Source organism: Oryza sativa, chromosome 7 (genome assembly GCF_034140825.1).
Source record: "Oryza sativa Japonica Group chromosome 7, ASM3414082v1".
In the NCBI taxonomy this organism is placed as follows: Eukaryota; Viridiplantae; Streptophyta; class Magnoliopsida; order Poales; family Poaceae; genus Oryza; species Oryza sativa.
In genome coordinates, this window is record NC_089041.1 from 17,411,468 (window position 1) to 17,435,950 (window position 24,483).

Genomic DNA, 24,483 nt, shown 5'->3' on the forward strand with positions numbered 1-24,483 from the left:
TTAAAAATCAAATTTCCATCTTAATCTCATCATTAATTCCCTTGTATAAACTCCCAATCCTCTTCCATCGAGTTACCAAACAAGCCGTTATCATCTAATTTTAATTGTAGATTGGATCATGTTTACTCATTGTGTATTATAGATTTGGATATGATTTACTCATTGTGTTATATTTTTGGGTCTAATTTACTAGTCGCTTTGGTTTGCTTGTGGTGGCACCAGAGAGCGATACCAGGAGGTCATCGGTGACATGCACCACATCATCGTCTGGTACGATCGCGTCTCCAACGCCAGCGTTGATGCTATGATGCTAATGTTCTTTTGTTTTACTTTCTCAAGATTGTTTTTTCCCTGGATAGCATGCTCCAAGATTGAGTACCATATGATAGCTTTGAACTACTTGTCTAGCTATCTGCACAACCAACTAGCGACCTCGGTGATTAAGTACCCTCCATAAGCCATCGAGGTGGCGTTGGCCGAGACCCTTGGCCCTAATGCTGGCAACATGGCCAGATGCTCGGATGACAACGCGTGATGACCACCTGTTGAACATAGTGAGGGCCTTGGTGGAGACACTATGGTGGACATATCGTAGTGTTATCTGCATGTCGATAGCCAAGCTCACACCACGGCACAACAGCCACAGCCACAAGCGGAGGGGTCGGTCCCTTGAAAGAGTGTTTTTGTTGGATGTGTGGAATTGGGTGTGTTTAGGAGCATGGACGGCGTAGGAGCCTTCGAGGCTCGAGGGAGCCCTTGTGTCAACTGCTTCCCAGCTACCATGCACCGAGCACCGATGGCCGGTCTCACCGGAAATTACCACCCAGCATGGCTCAAACATGAACAAACCTAGATACATAATCCAACATATAACAGATTATAAAGATTAGTGGTGCTAAGTGGAAATAGAGATACACCCCTAGTCCAATATGCCACTTTGGTTATTTGTGGACTAGAATGAATTTTACTTTTTTTTAAATACCGGCCAGAGGTAAATGAAGAAGAAAATTCCACTGTTAGATATCTAACGTGGCATCACTCCCTGAGCTTCCTATGCATCAGCTTCAGGGCATATTTAATAGTAGAGAGTAGAGACAAGTATAATCTCTTAGCCAATACTCCATTCTTCCTAAATTATACGACGCGCTAGTTTTTAAAAAAATCACACTCGATAACTTTTAACTAATAATCATATTAACCATATCTATGCTAAATATTATGCATGTTATATCACTGGTTTCATATTCGTTAGGAACATAATATGAAATAAATTAATGGTCAAAGTATGTCAATATGTCTTATAATTTAGGACATATGGAGTACAAGATTATTTATTATTTAGAGACCGTGTGTTTATGATAGTTGAAACGATAAAGGCTCTAACCATTAACTGAAAAATATTCCTTTTACTATTCTTCTTTCTTTCTTTTTTTCACCCTAATGTAACCATGTATCCATATTATAGAGGTGAAGAATCGTTGTTGAGTTATTGTTACCTATAGCAACAATATTTTGTCTCTCCTTTCCATGTTAACAAATATTCCTAATTAGTAACGCTGAGAGACCACTATTAATCATCATTGTACATGTCCTAAAAGTTTTTAATGATCAACGTGAACATGTGGTGCATTTCATTTATATCATAGTAATTCGGCCCTATAGATTGGCCATATGTTAGTTATAAGCCGTACGGCTTATTAAAAAAGGGCTATGATTTAGAAATACACTTTTGAACATAAGTATGATAGGTATGATGTAAAGTACAATTTCAGACAAAGAAAAAGAAAAAGATCAACCAACAAAAAGAAAAAAAAACAAAATTCTACCGTGACAAACCCAGCTTTCCATCATATCTTGATCTCGAGCTCTGAAGGAAGGAGAGGCTCTCGAGCTCCGCGATGAGCAGACGCATAGCTCAAGCTTAAGCAACAAGACATGCTAGCGGTGATAACAACGACCATTAGGAATCGAAGGCGAAGAAGAGAGAGTTAGAGAGATGAGTATGTAGAGATGGTTCACAGTACAAGATTAGTAACAATGACTAGCATTATAAGTAAAAAAACATTGCAAAAGTGAAACTCTGGTAAAATAATTAGTCCAATATACTTATATATAAGTTTTTCTTTTTCTTTTATCTTTGCGTATTTAAAAGATTCATAGTGTTTTTGTCATCCCTTTGTCGCCAATTTTTTTTCTTACTTATTATAAAAATTCAAGATGTTTTTGTCAAATAATTTTGAGTGTCGTTATGTATGGAGTATGGACCGGATTGTATTGTTTCAAATCGGTAAAGCAGCTGCAGAATTTGTATCCGATTCACCACATCAAATGAAGGAAAATATTGACATGCACGTGTAAATGGGAGTAGCATTGAACATAGGATTCCACGGGAGTAAATATGATGGCTTCAGAGATAGAGAGCGCAAATGCTAGATTTTTTTTATTTGGCCTTGTTTAGTTTCTAATTTTTTTCTTCAAACTTCCCACTGTTCCATCGCATCAAACTTTCCTACACACACAAAGGTGATCTAGTTCCCAACTTTTTCTTCAAATTTCTAACTTTTCCATCACATTAAAACTTTCCTACACACATAAACTTCCAATTTTAGTCAAACTTTCAATTTTGGCGTGAAACTAAACACACCTAAACTTTCAACTTTTTCGTCACATCGTTCTAATTTCTTCAAACTTCCAATTTTAATGTGAAACTAAAAACAGCCTTTGTTGGAGATTGGTGACTACCCAGAAGATTCTCTGCCCCACAGCTGCTAAGTACTCTATGGTGAATATTTCTAGGAATCTCCAGTACCTAACAGTTAAAATCTTAAGATGCACCCAAAAATCAAATCAGCTTCATGTATGCCGCATGCTAATAGGGAAAAGGTGCTATTGTAATTACTTTAGAGGTATAAAAGTTACCACCATAATCGGAGAAAAAGAAAATATTGTTTATCATTCGATTGTGTTAGGACCAAATAATAAATACTTGACATTAATCTAAACACATTGGGTATCTATCTATATCTATGGGGCACATACGGTAAAAACCATCAAATAAGTGAAAACCCGTGAAAACCATATCTAAAAGTTTTGTAAATTCATGAATAAATTACTAAAAATAGGTATAGGCATGAAATACATTCATATCAAATCTCAAGTCCAAACTCAACTTCATTTGAGAAAAACAAAAAAGACAAATTTGATGTACTTCATGCCTATACCTATCTCTAGTAATTTCTTCGTGAATTTAGATATAGTTTTCACGGGTTTTCACTGGATATTCCCCCTATATATATATACTTTATATAAAGTTATAGCACACTAAGTCTAAACCTCCACATGCAACCATGCCACATCATCACACTAGCAATAATTACATATATAACCTCATGCAAGCATACAACATCATATACAAATTATTTAATTTTACAAATCAACATGCAATCATATCCAACAATTATCCCTACATCATTTGCACAATATTTTAACTTATTAATATGTTTTACATTAAAGTGTGTGTATCATTTGTTTGTTTCATAATAAGTAATGATAAACCCTGATGTTTTATTTTTTTTCTTTTTTATTCCTAGCTTGATTGTCGAAAAAAATATATTGAGAATTGCTTAGTAATTCCTGTAGGAAAAAGCAGGAAATCACCTGGTGTATATATATTCTTTACCCATTATAAAAATCTAAGATGTTTTCCCAAGAATTTTGTATGCCGTCCCTATCCGTGTCGAGCTCGCATCCATGTCGTTCATCCATCAAACTCAACACCATGTATTTTCTTCCGATTCCCTTCTTCCATGCGCACATCCAGATTGTGAAGAGATCGCAGGGTTCCCGCAGGAAGCAAAATAAGTCTGATATTGCTTCTGATCCGTTTGTGGCTGACCCAGAACCTTTAAGGTTTGAGGAAAATGAACGAGTATGCACGGTTGCTGGCCAAAAACCTTCAAAATTTGAGGAACACGACCAAACATCTTGTAGACATAAGAGATGAAGCTGCAAACAAAATCAAGCCATAAAGGCTTTTCACCACAACAGAAGATGAGAATTTCATAAAAAAACATACAATCATAAACAAAACAAGAAAGCAGAGCACACACCAGCATCTTTGCAAACCACTGCCTACATATGCCGGAGGATAGGGGAGCACTGCCACCCTCGCCGTCTATGGAGGCTGCTGCCATTGCCGTCTAGGGAGGACAGGGGAGTGTCGTCGCCCTTGTGCATAGGGAGGGATGAGAAGGGCCGGGGGAGCACTGCTGCTCTGCACCGAGGGCAATTACCCATGATCTTTCCTTCATCGCATCCAACGGCCAGCTCCTTGTCACGATTATTGTTGTCGTTGTAGGTTCTCTGCTCAGATCTGCCTCTGACTTGCAATGCTTCACCCTTGGAGGACGACGCATCAGACTGATCCAAACCTTTTCATCTTCTCCCTGTTTTGGAGTGCCTCATAAACTTTTACAAGGGTTAGTTCATCACAGCTTAATAGTATGGTGTCACAAAAATTTGCATAAGAACTAGGCAGTGAGCATAACAGTAGAAGACCTAAATCTTCATCATCAAACTGTACCTCCATCGACACTAGGTCGGCAACGATTTCCTTGAAGACCGATATGTGGTTCAACACAGAACCACTCTCCTGCAACTTGTGCGTGAACAATTTCATCTTCATATGCATCTTACTGGTTAGATCCTTAGACATGCAGATCGATTCTAGTTTAAGTCAAAGTTCTCCAACAGTTTTTTCCTGCAACACTTCTTGCAAAATATCATTAGACAGATGAAGTTGGATCAGCGACAGAGCCTTACAATCTTTCCGCTTCTCCTCAGTGGTCCATTCATCCTTCTTCCTCTTCCCGAAGCTTTCCAACGCTTCATCATGATCCGAAGATTACGCTAGAACAGCCCGCATCTTAACTTGCCACAGCGAGAATCTCGTCTTATAGTCTAGCAGCAGTAGATCATACTTTATCGATGCCATCGCGAAACCCTAATCTGATAACAAGCTCTGATACCACTTGTTAGGAAACGATGGGCAAATAAACAATAAAGAACAATAGATCAATCACAAAAGACACGAGATTTAATGTGGAAAAACCCTCCCAAAGCATGAGAGAGAAAAACACAGGCGCCAGCCAGCAAAATATCTTTACTATATCGGGGTGAGGTTTCAACGCCGCATGGCGGCTTACAAGAGGTATATATATGGTGGAACCCTAAAAGGGATAACGATCCGTACCGCGGGGGCTCCGGCCCAAGCCTCTGGCAATGGGCCTCCGCTTCGCTACAGCAGAAGCTGGCCTTTATTAAGTGCAAATAAATTTGGATCACAACTCAACAGAGGCAGCGTCCGTGGCGACCGCAACGGCAGCGGCGAGGAGGATGCCGGCGAGCAAGGCGGAGAGGAGGGCGGTTGTGGTGGGTGCGGTGGCGGCGGCGAGGAGGAGCGGGGAGAGGAGCGCCGAGGCCACCGCGTTGGGCTTCGACCACCGGTGCGACGCGATGTCCAGGATGGTGAGGCGGCGCGGGAGGTAGAGTGGCGAGTGGAGGAGATCGACGAGGCGGCACGCGAACATTCTTAGCACGGAGGTGGGCTTGGAGGAGATGGGGAGTGGAGGCGGTGAGACGCGTCGTCATCGAGGAGGAGCGGTGCGGTGAGGTCGGAGGTTGATTGCTTGGTGTCATCCACTTTGTCGGATGCGGTGGTGCAGCAGTGCGAGGTCCATACGAGGAGGACTTAGCCGGCGTAGAGGGAGAGGAACGACGTGGCGGCCCAGACGATGACGTTACCGGTGAGCAGCACGGCGCCTCCCGGGGAGCCGCCGTCGCCAGCCGCACCATCCTTCGTCACCGGCATCCCCATGCCCTGCGAGAGCAAAGAGCGAGAGGGAGGAAGGAAAGAGAGAAATGGAGAAAGAGAAGAGGGGAGAGGAGTAGGTGCTGACGTGGACACCTGACATGTGGGGTCCACGTGGGTCCTACGCTGACTCAGCCGCCACGTCGGACAAATCCGGGGTCATATGTGGTTTGTGGTTTGAGGACGTTTTTGTAACTCAATGACAAGTTGAGGGACCTCTGGTGTACTTTTTCCGAGAAAATGAACATTTGGCCACGTTCAAAAGCGGTTTCGCTCGAATGCCATCCCGAAAACACGTTTCGCTAAAATGACAATATGGAACACGTGCTCACCGCCACTTTGCCATTTTGACCACTTTATGTATTTTTGAAATCATTTTCGCTGGAATGTCGGGTCATAAGATGGAATTGCCCTCGCCAGCGCCTTCGCCCTCGGCTTCCTCCGCGTCAACTCCACCATGCTCGACCTCGCCGTGCTCCACCTCGCATCCTCATTCCCACTCTTGTGCTCCTCAACACCTCCAACCTCCAAATCCAGAGTGGCGCCTGGTGCGAGTGCCTGGCCAACACGACGGACGGCTCGGTATGCGCCGTCGGCGGCGGCGGCTGCACGAGCGGCGAGGTCGGCGGGCTGTACTGGGAGGTGCGGAGGCAGCTCGTGGAGCTGGCTAACAAGGAGCTCCTGCCGTTTCAGCACTCGCCGTCGGCGGACTGCGAGGCGCGGTGCGCGCGCAACTGCAGCTGCTGAGGGCCTGGGGCTCCGTCTACAGCAAAGCCAAGAACAATGATGTGCACAAGAGGAAGGTCTCCAGCAAGAACCTATATGCAGGATGAAGAGAAGACGAAAAGAAGAGCCTTTTGTTCTGCGCCATGGGACAAGAACCAAGATACAGAAGAAGAGCAATCTGCAGGCTCAAAAGAAGAGAGCCTATTTCGTTCTGCGATCGATGGACAAAGAAGTTTGCAATAAGCCGTGATGATGCAGAATCAGAAAGGAACAGCAGAAAAAAAGAGTTGAAGCAGATGTTTCGAGAATCGAACCTTAAGCGCTTCATCGCCGGGCGAGCGACGACGAGCCCGCCGAGCGCGACCTCCATGGCCGCCGCACTCCATCCGCCGCGGTGGTACGGCTCCGGAGCAGCCGCGCCCTCGCAGCAGAGGACTGCGGAGCGGCGGCCGCCGACGGACGCCACCACGACGGCGAGCTGGGCTCCCGGTGGGAGCTGCGCCACCGCAACCGGCACGAGGCAAGAACCCGCCTGCTCAAGACGCCGGTGAGGGCAATTCCGTCTCATCACCCTACATTCCAGCAAAAATGATTTTCAAAATGCCCAAAATGGTCAAAATGTCAAAGCGACGGTGAGCACGTGTTTCATAGTGGCATTTTAAAGAAACATGTTTTTGGGATGGCATTCCAGCAAACCGCGCGTTTTAAACATGGCCAAATGTCCATTTTCTCACTTTTTTTTTGGAATAAGTACATCTGAGGTCCCTTAACTTTACACCGAATCCGATTTTCGTCCCCCGATCGGAAAACCAGACACAACGGGTCCCTCAACTATCAAAACCGGTGCAGATTAGGTCCCTCGGCGGTTTTGAGGGCGGTTTTGGCTGACGTGACGTCTACGTGGCTAATTTGACTCGGTCTTCGTCCGACGTGGCATTGACGTGGCGCTTATGTGGCAATTCGACCCGGAAAAATAATAAAACCCGTGGGACCCACATGTCAGTCTCATATAGAAAATAATAAAAAAAAATTGTGGGCCCCACATGTCAGTCAAACTCACCCTTCCTCTTATTCCTCCTCTCTCCCCATCTCCCTTTCTTCATCTCTCTCTCCTCTCCTCTCCTCTTCCGACGAGAGCGGCGAGCTGGAGGGGGCGGCGAGACCGGCGCCCACCGGCGAGAGCAGCGAGCTGGAGAAGGAAGCCGGGGCGATAAAAGGGGATCGGCGACGGCGGTGGGCGGAACAGATTGACCCGGGCGGCGGTAGGTCCCCCGGAGCAGCGCCGGCAATCGAGAACCGGCAGTGGCGGCCGAGAGAAGGGCAGTGACCGGCGGGGAGAAGGGGCGGCGTGCAGCGATGGCCGCCGGAGGAGGAGGAGATGCAACCATGCGGGGAGGTGTGGCGGTGGCAGCCGGAAGAGGAGGACGTCCGCCGTGCGCTGCTCCCCCCGCTAGTGGCGGCGGCGCGGGGGCCTGGGAGTCGCCAAGGATGCCGAGGTCGACATTGATGTCGTCCGCAGCCACGGCCATGGCGTCCCCGTCCGCATCCGGCGTGCGCCACAGAAGCGGCGGCATGGGGAGCGGCGCCTCAGCTGTTGCGGCGGCGACGTCAATGGGGGGAAGGGGAAGGGGAAGCTCCTCGCTCCGGTGGGCTGCCGCTGACAAGCTCGGTGGTGGTGAAATGCGACGGATCGAGTGCCATCCTGGCGGCTGGGGGCTCTCCTCCGACCTCTGCTCCAGACCGCCGCCTTCGTCCTCTTCACCCATCGCCAGCTGTCGTCCTCCTCACTCCGGTGGGCGGTCGCTGACAAGCTCGGTGGTGGAGGCGGGTTGCGGCGGAGGGCGGTCGCCGCTCCCTCTCCCACTGGCCGCCGTCGGCTGCACACCTCTCCCTCCGTCTGTCGCTATCAAGCCCCCGCCCACGGCGCTCGGCCATCGCCGGCCTCCCTACATCCTCCCTCCCTTTTATTGCCCCGGCTTCCTCCTCCAGCTCGCTGCTCTCGCCGGTGGGCGCCGGTCTCACCGCCCCCTCCAGCTCGCCGCTCTCGCCGGAAGAAGAGAGGAGAGGGGAGAGAGATGAAGAGAGGGAGATGGGGAGAGAGGAGGAAGAAGAGGAAGGGTGAGTTTGACTGACATGTGGGGCCCACATGGGTCCCACAAATTTTTAATTATTTTCTATGTGAGACTGACATGTGGGTCCCACGGGTTTTATTATTTTTCCGGGTCGAATTGCCATGTAAGCGCCATGTCAATGCCACGTCAAACAAAGACCGAGTCAAATTAGCCACGTAGGCGCCACGTCAGCCAAAACTGCTCTCAAAACCGCTGAGGAACATAATCTGCACCGGTTTTAATAGTTGAGGGACCCGTTGTGTCTGGTTTTCTGATCGAGGGACGAAAATCGGATTCGGTGTAAAGTTAAGGGACCTCAGATGAACTTATTCCTCATAACTAACTATGAATTCCAAGTTCTATGATTCATGATCCAAATGGGCTTCAAATTTACAATGAAACAACCAAGCATCAAAATACACTGTAATGCCTGCAAAAACTGACAGCCGAATGACACCAGGGATAAATTTATACACAACTACTCCATGAGACGGAAGAAGCTTTTAGCTGCCAGGCAAGATTAAGCGCCTTCTTTCTTTGCAACCCATGGGCTTCTAGAGGAAGCCATAATCATAATCAATTTCAGCAGCAATTGGAGGCGATGTATGGACCCTCTTGGAGTACAGATAAGTCATTTTCAGGTAAGGACAACAAGCTATCAGCTCAAAGCTTGCTGTTTTAGCGTGATGTTGAGTATGCCGATAGGGGTTTTTGGCTGGTAATGCTCATCAGTATCAACTTCTTCGATCTCCTGTTTAAGTCATCAAACAAGCAAAAAGTCTCATTAAAATGAACATACTCAGAAAATACTAATTCAACCAGTTGAAGCACATGCGTCTGATACATTTGTAGATAATGACATTGAATTAGCTCATATCCTCTCCATTAGCACACCTATTAAACTCATGTCTAACTCTTTCAATTTCCTATTGGCATTAGCACTACTGTAACTCAAAATAATGTACAAATATGTAACAATACTAATCATGAGGTAAGGACATGAACATCTCAGCATGAAATATATTGTTTTTAGAAAAATGATATTAAATATAAATGAAAAATGAAAGGTTCCAATGATGTATGGAAACTGCAACTGAATTAATGCATCCAGAGAGAATTCAATGTAAAGTACCTGAACAATATCTTGTCCATTGATAACTTGCCCAAATACAACAAGCTTGTCATTCAAGTCAGGAATTGGAGCAGTTGTGATAAAAAGATCAAATCCTTTATTATTAGGATTCTTCGTAGTCCCGATCATGAATGCCTCGTGCTTTGGACTGCAAAATCATAGAAATACACGTAGTGTAAAGAAAAAAAATAAGTCTGGCAAAACCAAGACTTTTCAACAGAATTCTATATGTGCATTGATTTGGGGACAAACCTTAGAGCGTTTTCTCCACTGGCTTTGGCTTTCAGTATCCATTCCTGGGCAGCACCATTGAAATCGAAATCACCCCCTTGAATTACAAAGTTTTTGATGACATGACGAAACGGCATTCCTTTAAAATGGTTACTCTTGCTGGCAATTGAAACAAATGTTAGATGATAATCCAAAGAGGACAAAAGGATAATTTATCTTGATAAATTCTTAACATGTGTGCTATTCTCCTTTGAAACATGATTCCTTCCAGCAATGCAAGCCTAGAGAAATTGTACTAGTTACTCTTAGACTACGAGACATCCTGAAGGGCAATATGGTACAAATAACAAATACCATAATACTCCCTCCGTTTCGAAATGTTTGACGCCATTGATTTTTTAGCACATGTTTGACCGTTCGTCTTATTCAAAAAATTTAAGTAATTATTAATTCTTTTTCTATCATTTGATTCATTGTTAAATATATTTTTATGTAGGCATATAATTTTATATATTTCACAAAAGTTTTTGAATAAGACGAACGGTCAAACATGTGCTAAAAAGTCAACGGTGTCAAACATTTCGAAACGGAGGGAGTAGCAAATATGTTTGCGCTACAAACACGCTGCTACATGTAAAGCATCATCTCATCTCAGACTACAGTTTATCATACATCGCATATTCAAAACCAAAACCAGTTTATCACACTGTACTTAATAAATCATAGTTGGCTTCTTGACCTCAAAGAACAAATATTGTGAGCATTAAGCATTTAGAGTTGCTAATCGGTGAGCATGATGAGCCTGCTTCAAATTACTCGCATTGAAGTTCATGTGATCTTGCTTTCGGTGAGCATAAAAGCACTTCACAAATAAAATGTAGTGTTTTTTTGCCTTGGAAGTATTGTAGAATACAGTTGTCTTCAGATTTCAATTCATCAACCTCTAAAAAGATTTCATTTGTTGCTTTGATTACATTCTTTGCATGACTAATGACACAGGAATAGCCTACCAAGCAATATCTTTACAAGAAACTGGATTCAAGAACCTTGCATGCAACCATAAAGGTTTATATATTCTGCTGCAAACTCTAAGGTATCATTCATTTATGCAAGATACAAGCAACCAACTTCATCTATTTGGATCCAAAACAAGTGCCTAGACTATCAACCATATTAATAGTATCATGATGCTGCGATCACTAGCTGTCTAACTCATTACTGCAATGTGTGATGTGTTATCAATAAAATAGAAAGATCCATTATGATCAAAGTATTCAAAGAAATAAAGCTGATGCCAAGAACACAAGAAAAGAAAGAAATTTTGCAAAGGAAAGGAATAGGGAACACAGAAGAATCTGTCCACAAAAAGAGGTACACTAGAGGGAGAAGTGCACACCCTTTTGCTGAAAACTTCTTGTGTAAAATCTTGAAGAAAGTTTAATAGCTCATGCTCCCTTCATAAATCAATAGGGGTCTATTTGACTGAGTAAGAATTAAGGAGCTTACGAAATTGAGAAAGTAGGAGAGTTTGGAACTAAAAATGCATTTTAGTAACTGTTTTGGAAAAGAAGAGAGTGGATGCTTTGTATGGGTGGACTATGCAAGTTACCATCAATAGGAGCATGATAGGAAAAGGACCTTTAAATTTGCATGCAAGCCTTATATATTTATCAACAATCCATCTTAAAATTATATGGATTACATATCTAGATACTTATACTCTAATTGTATCTTTCATGAAATAATCAGAGGGACTGAATATGACATGTTTGTGTGGAATTGCACCACTGCGGATAGCCAGAGAGTCCAACACAAACAAATAATGCCCCAAAAATGATCATAGACAAGTCAACATCCATGTAGCATTATCATGTAAAAGTATAAAACAAGATTAAGCAAAGATTCCAGTGCTCACCACAAGCTAACAAATCTATCCACAACATCAGCAGAAGCATCTTTGTAAATTTCTATAGTAATTGAGCCTTTGGCAGTATCAATAACCTGGAGGAAGAAAATTACAATAGCATTATGTTCAGTGAATGCTTAAGATTGTTGCATTAAATATTTTATGTCTACTCAGTAAGGTCATATGCACAAATTCCCATAAAAAAAGGTTATATGCATCAGATTTAATTTCCTATATTTACAGGCAATAGCATACAATCTACTTCTCTTACTAATTGTATGCTTGTACTGCTAATAATTAGCATCCAAACATCATAAGTTCATAACAAGAAAAGGATGTGCATCAGGTCTAGTTCTGCAGCATAAAACCACAATGTTTAAGATATGAAAGTATTAACTACATTTGGCAGAAGCATTTCAAGCCTGTAAAACTATTACTACTTAACCTACTAAATTCCGGATGAACACTAGTTCATCGTCTTTTTATGGAGTTTTGATTATTTAAAACTTGATGATTAATCCAACAATGGCAAGGATAGTTTTCTTTATCTTGTTAAGGCCTTCAGGAGTTCAGGGTTTGTGCATAAGGAAAGGACTACCCTAAGGATAATTTGTTTATATCCATGCATGGTGTACTTATTTTCGATTCTACTTTAAGCAGGAAAATAGTTGATTGCAACATTTCCAAAGCATAACATACCACAAGATTTAGATCAAAACCTGGTATAGCAGTCACTACCAGACCAACAGAAGAGCAAGACATAATTAACGTACCATGTACAATTGTAAATTGACCCGATATATACTAACAACACACTTAAAAGACAATCGGGCATATAATTTTTATTAACATCATATGCTGCTAAGTTGGTCAGAAATCTTGTCCTGTGAAAGGAAAATAGTACAACTTACCGCATAGCTTGGTCTACTAGTCTTCGTGGAATCCTCAGATCTTCCAACATGCTGGAAGTCAGGAAGAGAACACATAAGAGAATAAAATCAATGAATTTGATGTCAGATTGAGTATGGCTCGTATCAGCAGATATCGTCATTCTAAAAAAATGTATATAAGGACACAAATCACCTACAGAAGCCATTGCAAGTCCATAGAAAATGTCATATTTATAACATAGCATATTATCGAACCTATATAAGAAAAGGAAGACACATGTATTTGCTGCAAACAAGGTTTACCATGGCTCATTTTACAACACTAACACAGAAGTTCCAATGGTCATTAACTATACATATGATTTGGACATTAAATATAGAACAAGAAGGTTTTCAAAATAGATGGAAAACAAAATGCTAGGATCAATGATTCAGAAAAGGCAGAGACACGGTGTTTTCCAAGACCCAAACATGTCATGTCATTGGCATAAAGGAGGAAGTACTTGGAGACAAAGCAAGACAAGAAGAGCATATAGGGCATGAACTAGATTGTTTAGCGTACCTCAGCACGAGGGAGATCCATTTCAGTCTCGAGCATTGGCCTGTGAGGTATCTCATCAGTGAAGGAAGTCAAAAAGCAAGTAAAGCTAGATCAATTGTGCTTGGGACTAGCTACTAAATCAGCAAATCAACAAATATTGCAAGAAAGGGCACTAACCTGTGATGCCAATGCCTGTAGGTAGCATAGAGGGATAGCGCAACCAAGATAACAATTAGGTTCCAAGTAACGATAGTGGAGTAACTGATCCGTGTTGGGGCCTTCTTCGTCTTGCTTTGAATTAGCAATTGCTTCGGCTTTATCCTCGCCATCTGCTATTCTACTCGTGCAGGACAACAGCGCTCTCTAGGAAGATCCCACAATCTAGGAATGAAAAAACAATTGTTCAGTAGAAGCAGCCAGCAGCAAGACCTTGAAAAAACTTAACTAAAATTTGCAACATTAGGTCAGCTAAAAAGGCTGCCGTTTTGGCGTCGTCGGCAAGCAATCTGAAGTAGTAGGATATACCACAATCTATCTGAAAAGCAATCTACCCAAAGAATCGGTAGCTTCTCTAACCTTTTTCGCGGTGGCAATTTATCCAACGACCAGTTGCAGCAGCCTCAAACCTCAAAGTGAGGGACGGTACCGAGACCTTAGCAGCTAACCCTAACAATCCATCACGCTAGCTAAAAGAGAGGGAGGTGAGGACCCCTCCTCCTCCTCCTCTACCAGTTTCCCCAATTCTCCTCGCCTCCTCTAGATGTGCTGCGCTGGAGCAACAGCGAAACCCACCCACGAAGAGCGTGTGCTCCAACTGCTCCCCCACCCAAATCGTCTCCCCTTCGTCGCTCACGCCCAAGGCACCGACGGCCACGAGGCGGGGGGGGGGGGGGGGGGGGGGGGCCGAAAAACTCAGGCACGAAGTGGCGATCGAGGAGGGAATCAATCAAATTCGGCAGCGCGCGAATTAAGCACCAAGCAGCAGCCAGAGCTGCAGCCGAAGCCCTAGGACGCCGGAGATCTCCCCGCGCCAGCCTCCGCGGGGGGCGGGAGAGCGAGGGAGAGATGGGCAGCGGGCGCACGCACCTGGTTGGTACCTGGAGGAAGGGAAGGAGCCGCCGCGGTGCGGTTGCGGGCGGGATCCCGGCGGCGGCGACGGCGGCGGTGGCGGCGGATGAAGGAATCGGAGGTGGATTGGTTGTGTTTGAGGTTGGGTTGGAAAAGTAGAAATTGGAATTTGGAAATTGGAATTCAAAGAGAAGGAACGGAAAGGGGTCGGGCTTTTCACCAGATTTGACCGTGGCCGGCGTGTTTTTTCTCGGCACGGCCGCCGGCCAAACGTCATGAGAGTCACAGGAGTAAACTCGTTAAAAAAGAGGAAAAAAAAAGTATGGAATTACCCCGAACTATCGGGGTTGACTTAAACTATCCCCTAAATAGAAAATCAGACATTGCTCACCATAAATTTTTAATATCGGACAAATTACCCCTCTCGACCGAATCTAAGCTGTTTTATACGCGTGGCAATCCAGTTAGCATTTTATTTTAAAATAATAGTGAGACCCACATGTCATACATCCTCTTCCCCTCTTCCTCTGTCTTCTCTCTCGCGCGCGCATGGCGTGCCGGTGGCGCGCGGGGGTATGCGGTACGCGGCAGCGCGAGACGCGGAGGCATAGGACGGAGCTGGGTGGCGAGTGGCAGTGCGCATGGCTAGGTCACTCCGGCCGAAGGCGAGCAGCGGCGGGCACGACGGCCAGGGAGGGGAAATCGTTGGCGCGGGTGTGTGGCTCCGATTGACAGCGACGACAGTCGATGGGGACGATGTGGATGGGCGGCGAACTCATTGTCGTAGAGCACCGTGCCCTCCCCGCCACGCGTGCCGCTTGCCACGCCCTCCCCGAGGAGGATTCATCGCCCGCCGCCTGCCTGAGCCGAGAAAGAGAGAGAGAGGGAGGCCGTGGATCATGCCGACTCCCTGTCGGAACCGGGGAAGAGGCTCCACACCTCTCTCCTCCTTCCTCCCAGACTTTGAGATCCAAAAGGACGATGACGACAAGGGCTACCTCATGTCGTCTTAGCAGCACTGCCACCTCTGCCTGGAAGGATGACCTCGACGGTGCCGGCCTGAGCCGAGGACTCATCGCCTCGTCGCCATAGCTGCGGAGCTCGAGGGGATGATGGACTTGTCGCCGTAGCCCGTCGCCTCCAACGCCCTCCTTGGCACCGCCTGTTGTCCGCTGCGCCCTCCCCGCGCGTCGCCAGCCCGTCCGCCTCAGCACGCCATCGCCCGTTGCCCACCGTCGGCCCCCGCGCTCCGACCGCCCGTCCGCCCTAGCACGCCGCCACCCATCGCCCCCGCAAGCCGACTGCCCGTCCGCCCCAGCGCGCCGCCGCCCGTCCCTGCGCCGTGCACGCTTTGAGCCCGAGAGAGAGGAAGAGGAAGAGGAGAAGAGAGGTATGATAGGTGGGCCCCATAATTTTTTAAAAAAATAAAATGCTGACTGGATTGCCACGTGTACGCCACATGGGACAAAACCACTCTGGATTCGGTCGAGGGGGTAATTTATCCGGTATTGAAAGTTCAGGGTGAGCAATGTCTGGTTTCGAGTTTAGTGGGGTGATTTGGTCGACCACGATACTTCAGGGGGTAATTCATACTTTTTCCATAAACTATCTTTGTCGAGGAGTGATCCTCTCTAGCGGGAGATCGTGAGACCCCCCTTTCGTGAGTTCGGCCGGGGCAAAAAGCTCGCCTCTAGAAATCACGTATCCGTCCCTAAGGCTCCTAGCTAGCTCGCACACAACCAAATTATACAGGTTCGGGCCACTATAAAGCGTAATACCCTATTCCTGTGTATGGGATTTAGACTGAGAGTTACAAGGGTTCCTAAACTCCGGAGAACACTCTTAGTTCCCTCCTCCTCGAGCTCAGGTTTTCTGAGAGTCGTCCCCTTTCTCGGTGGGCAAGGTCCTCCTTTTATACCTCAAGGGGATACCACATGCACCGCCTCTACTTACTCTTCTCTCGGATGGGGACCCACCCTACCTTGACCGGAACTCGACCCGTGCCTTCGCCTGGAAGCTAAACCACAGCTTGTCCTTGAGCAGGGCCCAGCGCCGTCCCTCGCCTGACACGGGGGACAATCCTGTCATTCCCTCATTAATGGGTGAAGACTTGTGGTGGCCGCCCTCCGAATGACCATCCGGGGGACAACCCAGGAGTTGATGGAGTCGGGGGGCTAGGTCATCAGCCAGCCGCGCCTGACCCTTGAGGGCCATGGGGAAGTAATTCGCCATGACCCGGTCGTCGCCCCCTACTGCCACGATAATCGTGGTGTAGATCTGGAGGAACTCGGAGGGATTGATGCTGCCATCATACTTCTCCGTGAGGTTGGGGCGAAACTTCGGGGGCCACCAAACATTCCGGAGACTCGCCACGAAGGCCCTACAACTAGTCCCTCTAGGGGTGAGCGTGGGAGGAGGGCCGCCTCGTGAGGAGGAACGCAGCACTCCAGATGAGGAGGCGCCTTCCCCCATGCGAGCAGCTCGACGCTCGTCCCGGCGTCGCTCGATGTTGATTCGAGCGTCCTGCTCCCCGTAGAGGCCATCGTGACGCCTCCGGCTTCCCGAGGCCTCCGACGATGTTGGAGCCGTGGACCGCCTTGAGGCCGTGGCCGATCGACAGGCCCTCTTCCTCGCTGACGAGGAGAGGGTAATGGGGGTACGCGACGTACCGGTGACGACGGGTCGGCTGCCCGCGGCCAGCTCCCGTTGGGCAGTGGTGACCAAGTTGGCCACGTCGTCCAACCAGCGCTGGACAGGGGTCTCCGGCTCCGAGTTCACGGGGGGATGCCCCAGAAGGGCACCCGCTGCCTGAAGTGCGCCTCGAGGCGAGCCGCCGTCACCGTAAGTGAGGCGGCGCCGTGCCCTGACGCGTCGTGGCCTCCCTCCGCCCGGGGGCGGGGAGAGGGCCGAACCACCCGACTGGGTGGGGTCCTCCCTCCGCGAGGGATCGCGGCGGGGAGGAGTTGGAGAGTTGCGGCGGCGGTGACGAGGGCCGCGGCTCTCGCTAGCATCCTCACTCCCAGGCGGAGTAGGGGTGTACACCACCGCCTCCTCCTCCAGGACCTCGACCATCATCGTCGAGGGCCGAGGGAAACTTGGGGCAGAAGAAAACGACTTCTCTTTAAAGCGCGCGACTTCCCCCTACCTAGCGCGCCAGCTGTCGAGGAGTGATCCTCTCTAGCGGGAGATCGTGAGACCCCCCCTTTAGTGAGTTCGGCCAGGGGAAAAAGCTTGCCTCTAGAAATCACGTATCCGTCCCCAAGGCTCCTAGCTAGCTCGCACACAACCAAATTATACAGGTTCGGGCCGCTATGAAGCATAATACCCTACTCCTGTGTATGGGATTTAGACTGAGAGTTACAAGGGTTCCTAAACTCCGGAGAACACACTTAGTTCCCTCCTCCTCGAGCTCAGGTTTTCCGAGAGTCATCCCCTTTCTCGATGAGCAAGGTCCTCCTTTTATACCTCAAGGGATACCACATGCACCGCCTCTACCTACTCTTCTCTCGGATGGGGACCCACCCTACCTTGACCGGAACTCGACCTGTGCCTTTGCCTGGAAGCTAAACCACAGCTTATCCTTGAGCGGGGCCCAGCGCCGTCTCTCGCCTAACATGGGGGACAGTCCTGTCATTCCCTCATTAATGGGTGAAGACTTGTGGTGGCCGCCCTCCGAATGACCCTCCGATGGGACGGGTCATACCTACCTCCACTCCGCCGGAGGCAGATGCGACGTGGGAGCACGGTTGTCTGTCTAGTCAGACGTGACCGGCGTCAGGCCGGTCACAGACCGGTCATTCTTGACCATCACGCGCCAGTCGGGCACGCCGCACGTCTGCCCCACTGCATTAAATTCGACAGGGAGCAGTTGGGGCGCTGCGCGCTTAAAAGGAGGTTCAGCCTGGGCCTCGTCCTCACTTGCTCCCCCCGCCAAATGGCGGCTGGGCGAGGGCCTTGGGGCAAAGCGGTGCAAGGGCCCGAGGGGCATGACGCGGCACCCCGAGGCCCCCCTCCCCCCTCCGGCCGCTCCTGCGACTCGTGGAATGCGGGGGTAGGACCAGGCTGTAGGGACACGTGGCAGGATGGGAATGTAGATTCCCCTCACTTCGCATACCCCCGGGCCCATATCTCCGACAATCTTAAAAAATTTCATAGGTTTTCTAAACTTTCAATTAACTATAATATAACTTCATCATGACTAGTACATTATACTATAACAATGCCTTGTATACTTTTTTTTTGAACGACTCGCATGAGACGGTGCGAAGTTTTACTGATAGAGCAGGAAAAAAATTACAAGACCCTGGAAGGTCGTAACCAGGAAAAAGAAAAAAAAATATACCACAACCCATACACCGACAACGCCAACACACAGGTCTAGGAGAAGGCTAGTACCGGACCGGCCGCCGCAAAGCGTGACCGACCGCCGCTAGACCAACAAAGGAACATAGACGAGATTGCCCAAAAAACGCCCACAACCAACACAAAGCCTAACTCTATCTAGAGTGTGCTTGCACCAATCGTTTGAGTGGTTTCAGCAAGGGGATGTCTAAACGACGTCTCCAAGGAGAGAAGCGATGGAAAACTGCCGCCGCCGTCCGTCGGGGGCTCAAAAGAGCCCAAGACTGGGCTTTCACCCGGCAACCACTCTTAAGGGATGAGACAACACGATAACGCCCTCAGGAGGGGGAATGAACCATCGTTGTCGGTCCGGCTAAGGCCGAGCTGGGTTTTCACCCGCCGCTCACCACCGGCGAGTCCACGGCTGACACACCGATGCTCACCACCACTCAACCTCTGCCGACATGTGGGACCACTACACCGGCGCACCCCGCCGGCCAGCCTTCGCACGTCGAAGACCGCGCCACACGCACCGGCAGCTCCTCCTCGCACCGTAGTCGCCTCCTCCACCACCAGTCGCGCCTCTTGCGCCGCGCTGGTCAGATGTGGCCGTCTGCCACACCCTTGGCTAGCCGTCCGAGTCTGCCATGCTTCCTCCCACCACAACCACGGTCTCCACAGCGCTGCCACTGGCTCGAGCTCGCCCTCCGTGTTTCCTCTCACAGACGCCGTCGCCAGCCTCAGCCATCGCCGCCATCAGCCACCGCCGCTGCCACCACGGGCGCTGCCTCAGCCGCTGCCGCCGTCGTCCATCACCAGCCGCGCCTCCAGCCGCTCGTACCAACGGCCGGCCACCGTTGTCTCCGCAAGCCTCGCGTCGTCGTCGCTCGCCCCGCTGCCGCTGACTCGTCGCTGCGAGCTCCACCGCCACCACCGCCGCCAGCTCGCCCCGCCTAGCCAGATCCGCCTCTGACGCACCACTGCCTTCCCCGCCGCCGTCGCCATCCCCGCTGCCTTCGATCCAGCCGCCCGGCACAGCTCGCCCCTACCGTCGCCGTCGCCATCCCAGCCGCCAGATCCGGCCGGAGCGACGCGGATCTGGCGGTCACCGCCGCCACCACCCAGAGTGGTTCCCCAGGCCACCCGGGCAAGGTCTGACGGCGAGAAACGAGGAGCCCCGCCGCCGCCGTCCTTGCAACCGCGTGGCTTTGCCGGCGGCCGCTCAGGCGGCGGCGAGGCGTTGGAGGAAGATGGGGGGAGGGGGTGGCCGGCGCTCATCGCCTCCCGTGCCACCTCTGATAAGGAAGGGCGAAGCGAGAGCGTGCTCGTTCCTGCCTTGTATATTTATAAAAAAGGAAAATAGAAAGTGTTACGATGTACAAGCATGTGGTGCCAAAAACCATCTCTATGAACTTATGAATGTTAGAAAGTATAACTCGCTGATGGTATCTTTTGTTCTAGAATCGTGATTATACAACTGATTTAGTATTTTTAATTTCTAATGCTGATAACGAGCATATATACATGTAAGCTAATCTGGAAATATACAAAGTGAAGAAAAACCAAAGCCAAAGTCCAAACTGCTGCATGCCTCTATCTTCTTGCAACAAGGACGTCCTGTGGGGTGTAACCTTGTAAATGTGTGATCATCCATCAAAGTCGTCATGATACTGTCCAAGCACACACGTTCATAATCACAATTTTACTAACATGAAGATGATATAAAAAAAAGTATCCATTGGTAGCTGATGAAAAAGCAAGATAATATTATCCTCGATAGTCTACTAATGATCAAAATATAACATCTTGGTTAGAACTACCATTGTCGGTGAAATGAAAAACAAAATCCTCATCGCTAGCGACTCAGGGCATGTCTGCCCCCAGGGTGCTATCCTCATGGGTTGTGCTCGAGGCACTTCACTCCTCGGGACGACCCCTTGTGGGTTGTGCTCAGGGCACAACTGTGCTTTGCCCCCAAGTGCTCGGAAGAGCAACAGCGCATTGTTAACTCTCGCAAGCTCAGACTTCCTCACGTGTGTATTCTATCAAGCCTCACACTCAGTGCGCAAGGTGTATATGCCAACCTGGTGTGCGACCGGACAACACGCAATAGGACGAAGCACACCTATCCCCTGTAGCACGTGTCACCCTGGAAAAACTTTTGACTTCTTCACTTCACTCGTTAATCGGCATGTGAAACAGTCACCTCCGCTAGGCCTAAGGGATATCGACAAGACCAAGCATGCCGAACTTAAGGAGTAGGGCCCACTCTCATATGTACATATTGGTACCGTGGACCCCCCCCCCTCCCCGTTTATAAAAGGAGGATCCACACCACCTGTAAGGGGGCTTGCTTTTTTCGATGTCAGATTAGGCGGAGTTAATTAGACTGATTCAAGCCAAGTTAGAATAAACTCACACTTCAAGAGAAGAAGAGTTCATCATCTCCTACTTAGAACAACATCCACCCAATCTACATTGTAAACTTTATCACCCTCATTCATAACAAGAACACAAGAGTAGGGTGATACGCTTCCGAGCAGCCTAAACTTGTCTAAAAAGACCATATGTTCTTATTTGCATGATTCGATTGCCTCGTTTCCGCTCACCCATTCCATAGCCAAATCTTCCTTGGGGGGTGCCACTCCTCCCCGCTGAAGGAGCTCCATACAACCATTGATATACATAAATAAGGCTTGCCACCAATGCAACAAAACACTAAAGTGATTCTCTATCTATTTGTAGCCTGCCAATAGATAACTATTTTTTTCATATATCCCTATTAAAATAAAACAAATCATAGAGACGTGTGAAAGATATATGTGATATAATAGGAGGTCAATTATCAGAATCCTTAGAGATAATTTGAGATGAACCGTCTCATATTATGCCATTGCAACTACAAGTGCTCAATTATCACAAAACAAAATTTAAATCATTTTGTGAATGTTGCTATAATATATTTATTGAAACTACAGGGACCATCTAACATCCATGATGATCGGTTATTTCATAATTTTACAAGTAGGGATATTTAGGATTTGATACTCATAAAGGTGGCATTTCAGGATCCCAAAAAAAAACCTCCGTGCCTATGACATGGTGGTTGTTCTGATCCCACAATAACAGATGCGTGAGTGGTACATCCTAAATTGTAACTATTTATAGATCAAAAAATTCAAAATCCCTCTTTTAAGTAAGGAACTAGTTGTGATAATACATCACAATGGATTGAGAAATTTTTCACGCCTTAAGGGTGTCTCATCATTGATTCATTGTATCAAAATACATGCCAATACTAGTTATGAAAAAAAACTGGTAGCATTGGTATAATAAATATATGTCTACTATCCGAAGATTTGAGGACTAATTAAGTTCGACTCACAATGAGAAACATAAATGACAAATTCAAATTGTAAATATTGCACTATTCATGGGTATATATATTTTGCCTTCTTTTTCCCCCATTTAGTTGGTTGAGAGTCGTAGTAGATGCAATATAGTACTCTATATTGTTGATTTTTTTTCAGAATTTTTATCACTATTTGTCTTGTTTTTAAGAAGCAGAGCTACAACAGGGCTGGGATAGGGGGTAAAAATCCACTACCTGGTGGAATAACCTTCACAACAAAATCTGGGGTGACCCAATTGATGTTCTTGATCACAATAAATCAAAAATATCCAAGTTTACATGCATGCATGAACTCAATACCAGCCCCCAATTCTCCAAAAGTTGAAAAAACAAATTCTGACCATGACTATAAATTAAATGTGGGGGGAAAAAATCAGGGCTTGTGCTAGCTACCAACAAACCATGAATATATATTTCTAGAAGGGAAAAAAACAAGACAGGAATATTGACAAGGCGAGAAACCAACAAAAGTGCATGGGCAAAATAATCAGTCCCCCCCAACTTGAAAAATCTCAGCTGCTTGAAACCCCCCAGCCACAAACCCAATCCTGAACTAGTGGCTGTGTGGATGAACTCTGATTGGATTCCAGCTACTATTTGCCATCCATTTCTTGCTGAATTCTCTCTTCTTTAATTCATCCTCTCTTCTCCTCTTCTCCTTCATCACTAGGCAGTAGCCACAGTAGCCAGTAGCTAGCTAGCTTGTCAAGCTAGGAGCTAGCAGCTGTGTGTCGTCGATGGCATCCACCGCCGCCTTCCTGTCCACGCTCGCCGGCTCGACCAGCCTGGGCGGCGCCACGCCGGCCAGCGGCGGCGGGAGCGGGAGGAGCAAGACGGCGAGGTTCTTGAGGAGGCGGCGGCGCGGCGGCGCGGTGAGGGCGGCGGTGTCCGGCACGGAGCAGGCGCCGGAGACGACGAAGAAGAAGGGCGGCGGCGGCGGCGGCGGGGACGAGCGGGTGGTGCAGGTGCACAGCGCGGAGGAGCTCGACGGCGCGCTGCGGGCGGCGAAGGAGCGGCTGGTGGTGGTGGAGTTCGCGGCGAGCCACAGCGTGAACAGCAGCCGCATCTACCCGTGCATGGTGGAGCTGAGCCGCACCTGCGGCGACGTCGACTTCCTCCTCGTCATGGGCGACGAGTCGGACGCCACCCGGGAGCTGTGCCGCCGGGAGGGGATCACCGCCGTGCCCCACTTCACCTTCTACAAGGGCGCCGAGAAGGTCCACGAGGAGGAGGGGATCGGCCCCGACCAGCTCGCCGGCGACGTCCTCTACTACGGCGACCACCACTCCGCCGTCGTCCAGCTCCACTCCCGCGCCGACGTCGAGTCCCTCATCTCCGACCACCGCGGCGAGGGCGGCAAGCTGGTGGTGCTCGACGTGGGGCTCAAGCGATGCGGGCCCTGCGTGAAGGTGTACCCCACCGTCGTGAAGCTGTCGCGCACCATGGCCGACACCACCGTCTTCGCCCGCATGAACGGCGACGAGAACGACAGCTGCATGGAGTTCCTCCGCGACATGGACGTCGTCGAGGTGCCCACCTTCCTCTTCATCAGGGACGGCGACATCGTCGGCCGCTACGTCGGCTCCGGCAGGGGGGAGCTCATCGGCGAGATCCTCAGATACAACGGCGTCAAGGTCACCTAGACATATACAGATTCATCACTACGCAGCTCAGCTGCATGCAGCAACCGTAATTAAATTAATTACTGTACTACTCTCTTGATCATGATTGTAATTTTACACCACCACACTAGCTTGAGAAGATCAAGCTTGTTTTATACTGGGGACGATTTGATCAAACCTATCTCGTTGATTTGGTCCCGTGTAATACTAGAATTTTGGAACGTCAATTGCAAGTTCGAGACTTGATTTTGCCTATGATTGTATCTGTATCCATCCATCTATCATAGGTGGTGTTCTTATCTCTGAAGATGAAGATTAAGTTTTTTTACGCAAAACAAGGTGGTATTAACATATGATTGATTGAGTTTTGATTGTTACAAACTTAAAAAATAGATTAATATGATATTTTAGAGCAACTTTCATATAGAAAGTTGATCATCACTACTGATCGATGTTTTTACACTTAATGGGGACGATTTGATCACACTATCTCGTTGATTTGGTCCCGTGTAATAATACTAGAATTTTGGAACGTCAATTGCAAGTTCGAGACTTGATTTTGCCTATGATTGTATCTGTATCCATCCATCTTTCTATCTATATGATTGCCCAGTTAATTTATCTTCTGATTACC

The 24,483-nt window shown here is 48.0% G+C and overlaps 2 protein-coding genes and 1 long non-coding RNA gene across 5 annotated transcripts; 1 reads left to right on the forward strand and 2 right to left on the reverse strand.

The window, feature by feature from the left end:
- Positions 1–3,533: 3,533 nt before the first annotated feature.
- Positions 3,534–8,543, reverse strand: LOC136357312 (uncharacterized). 2 transcript variants are annotated; one of them, XR_010742541.1, is made up of 4 exons: positions 6,910–8,543; positions 4,583–5,007; positions 4,110–4,467; positions 3,534–4,031 (listed from the first exon to the last, which is right to left on the reverse strand). It is a non-coding gene; the product is annotated as an uncharacterized lncRNA (long non-coding RNA). The 2 variants fall into 2 exon arrangements; XR_010742540.1 differs by having other exon boundaries at positions 4,110–5,007.
- A 464-nt stretch (positions 8,544–9,007) lies between these two features.
- On the reverse strand, positions 9,008–14,659 carry LOC4343218 (peptidyl-prolyl cis-trans isomerase CYP21-4). Of its 2 annotated transcripts, none has more exons than XM_015792489.3 (8): positions 14,504–14,659; positions 13,584–13,787; positions 13,428–13,467; positions 12,887–12,937; positions 11,985–12,070; positions 10,091–10,228; positions 9,839–9,986; positions 9,008–9,457 (listed from the first exon to the last, which is right to left on the reverse strand). In XM_015792489.3, the coding sequence occupies exons 2-8, from the start codon at positions 13,733–13,735 to the stop codon at positions 9,365–9,367; spliced, it is 708 nt and encodes a 235-aa protein (XP_015647975.1). In that variant the 5' UTR covers positions 13,736–13,787; positions 14,504–14,659; the 3' UTR covers positions 9,008–9,364. The 2 variants fall into 2 exon arrangements, with proteins under 2 accessions (XP_015647975.1, XP_015647974.1); XM_015792488.2 differs by having other exon boundaries at positions 14,493–14,659.
- An 8,123-nt stretch (positions 14,660–22,782) lies between these two features.
- On the forward strand, positions 22,783–24,184 carry LOC4343219 (thioredoxin-like protein CDSP32, chloroplastic). The gene has a single exon (NM_001422155.1). The coding sequence runs from the start codon at positions 22,965–22,967 to the stop codon at positions 23,868–23,870; it is 906 nt and encodes a 301-aa protein (NP_001409084.1). The 5' UTR covers positions 22,783–22,964; the 3' UTR covers positions 23,871–24,184.
- Positions 24,185–24,483: the final 299 nt, after the last annotated feature.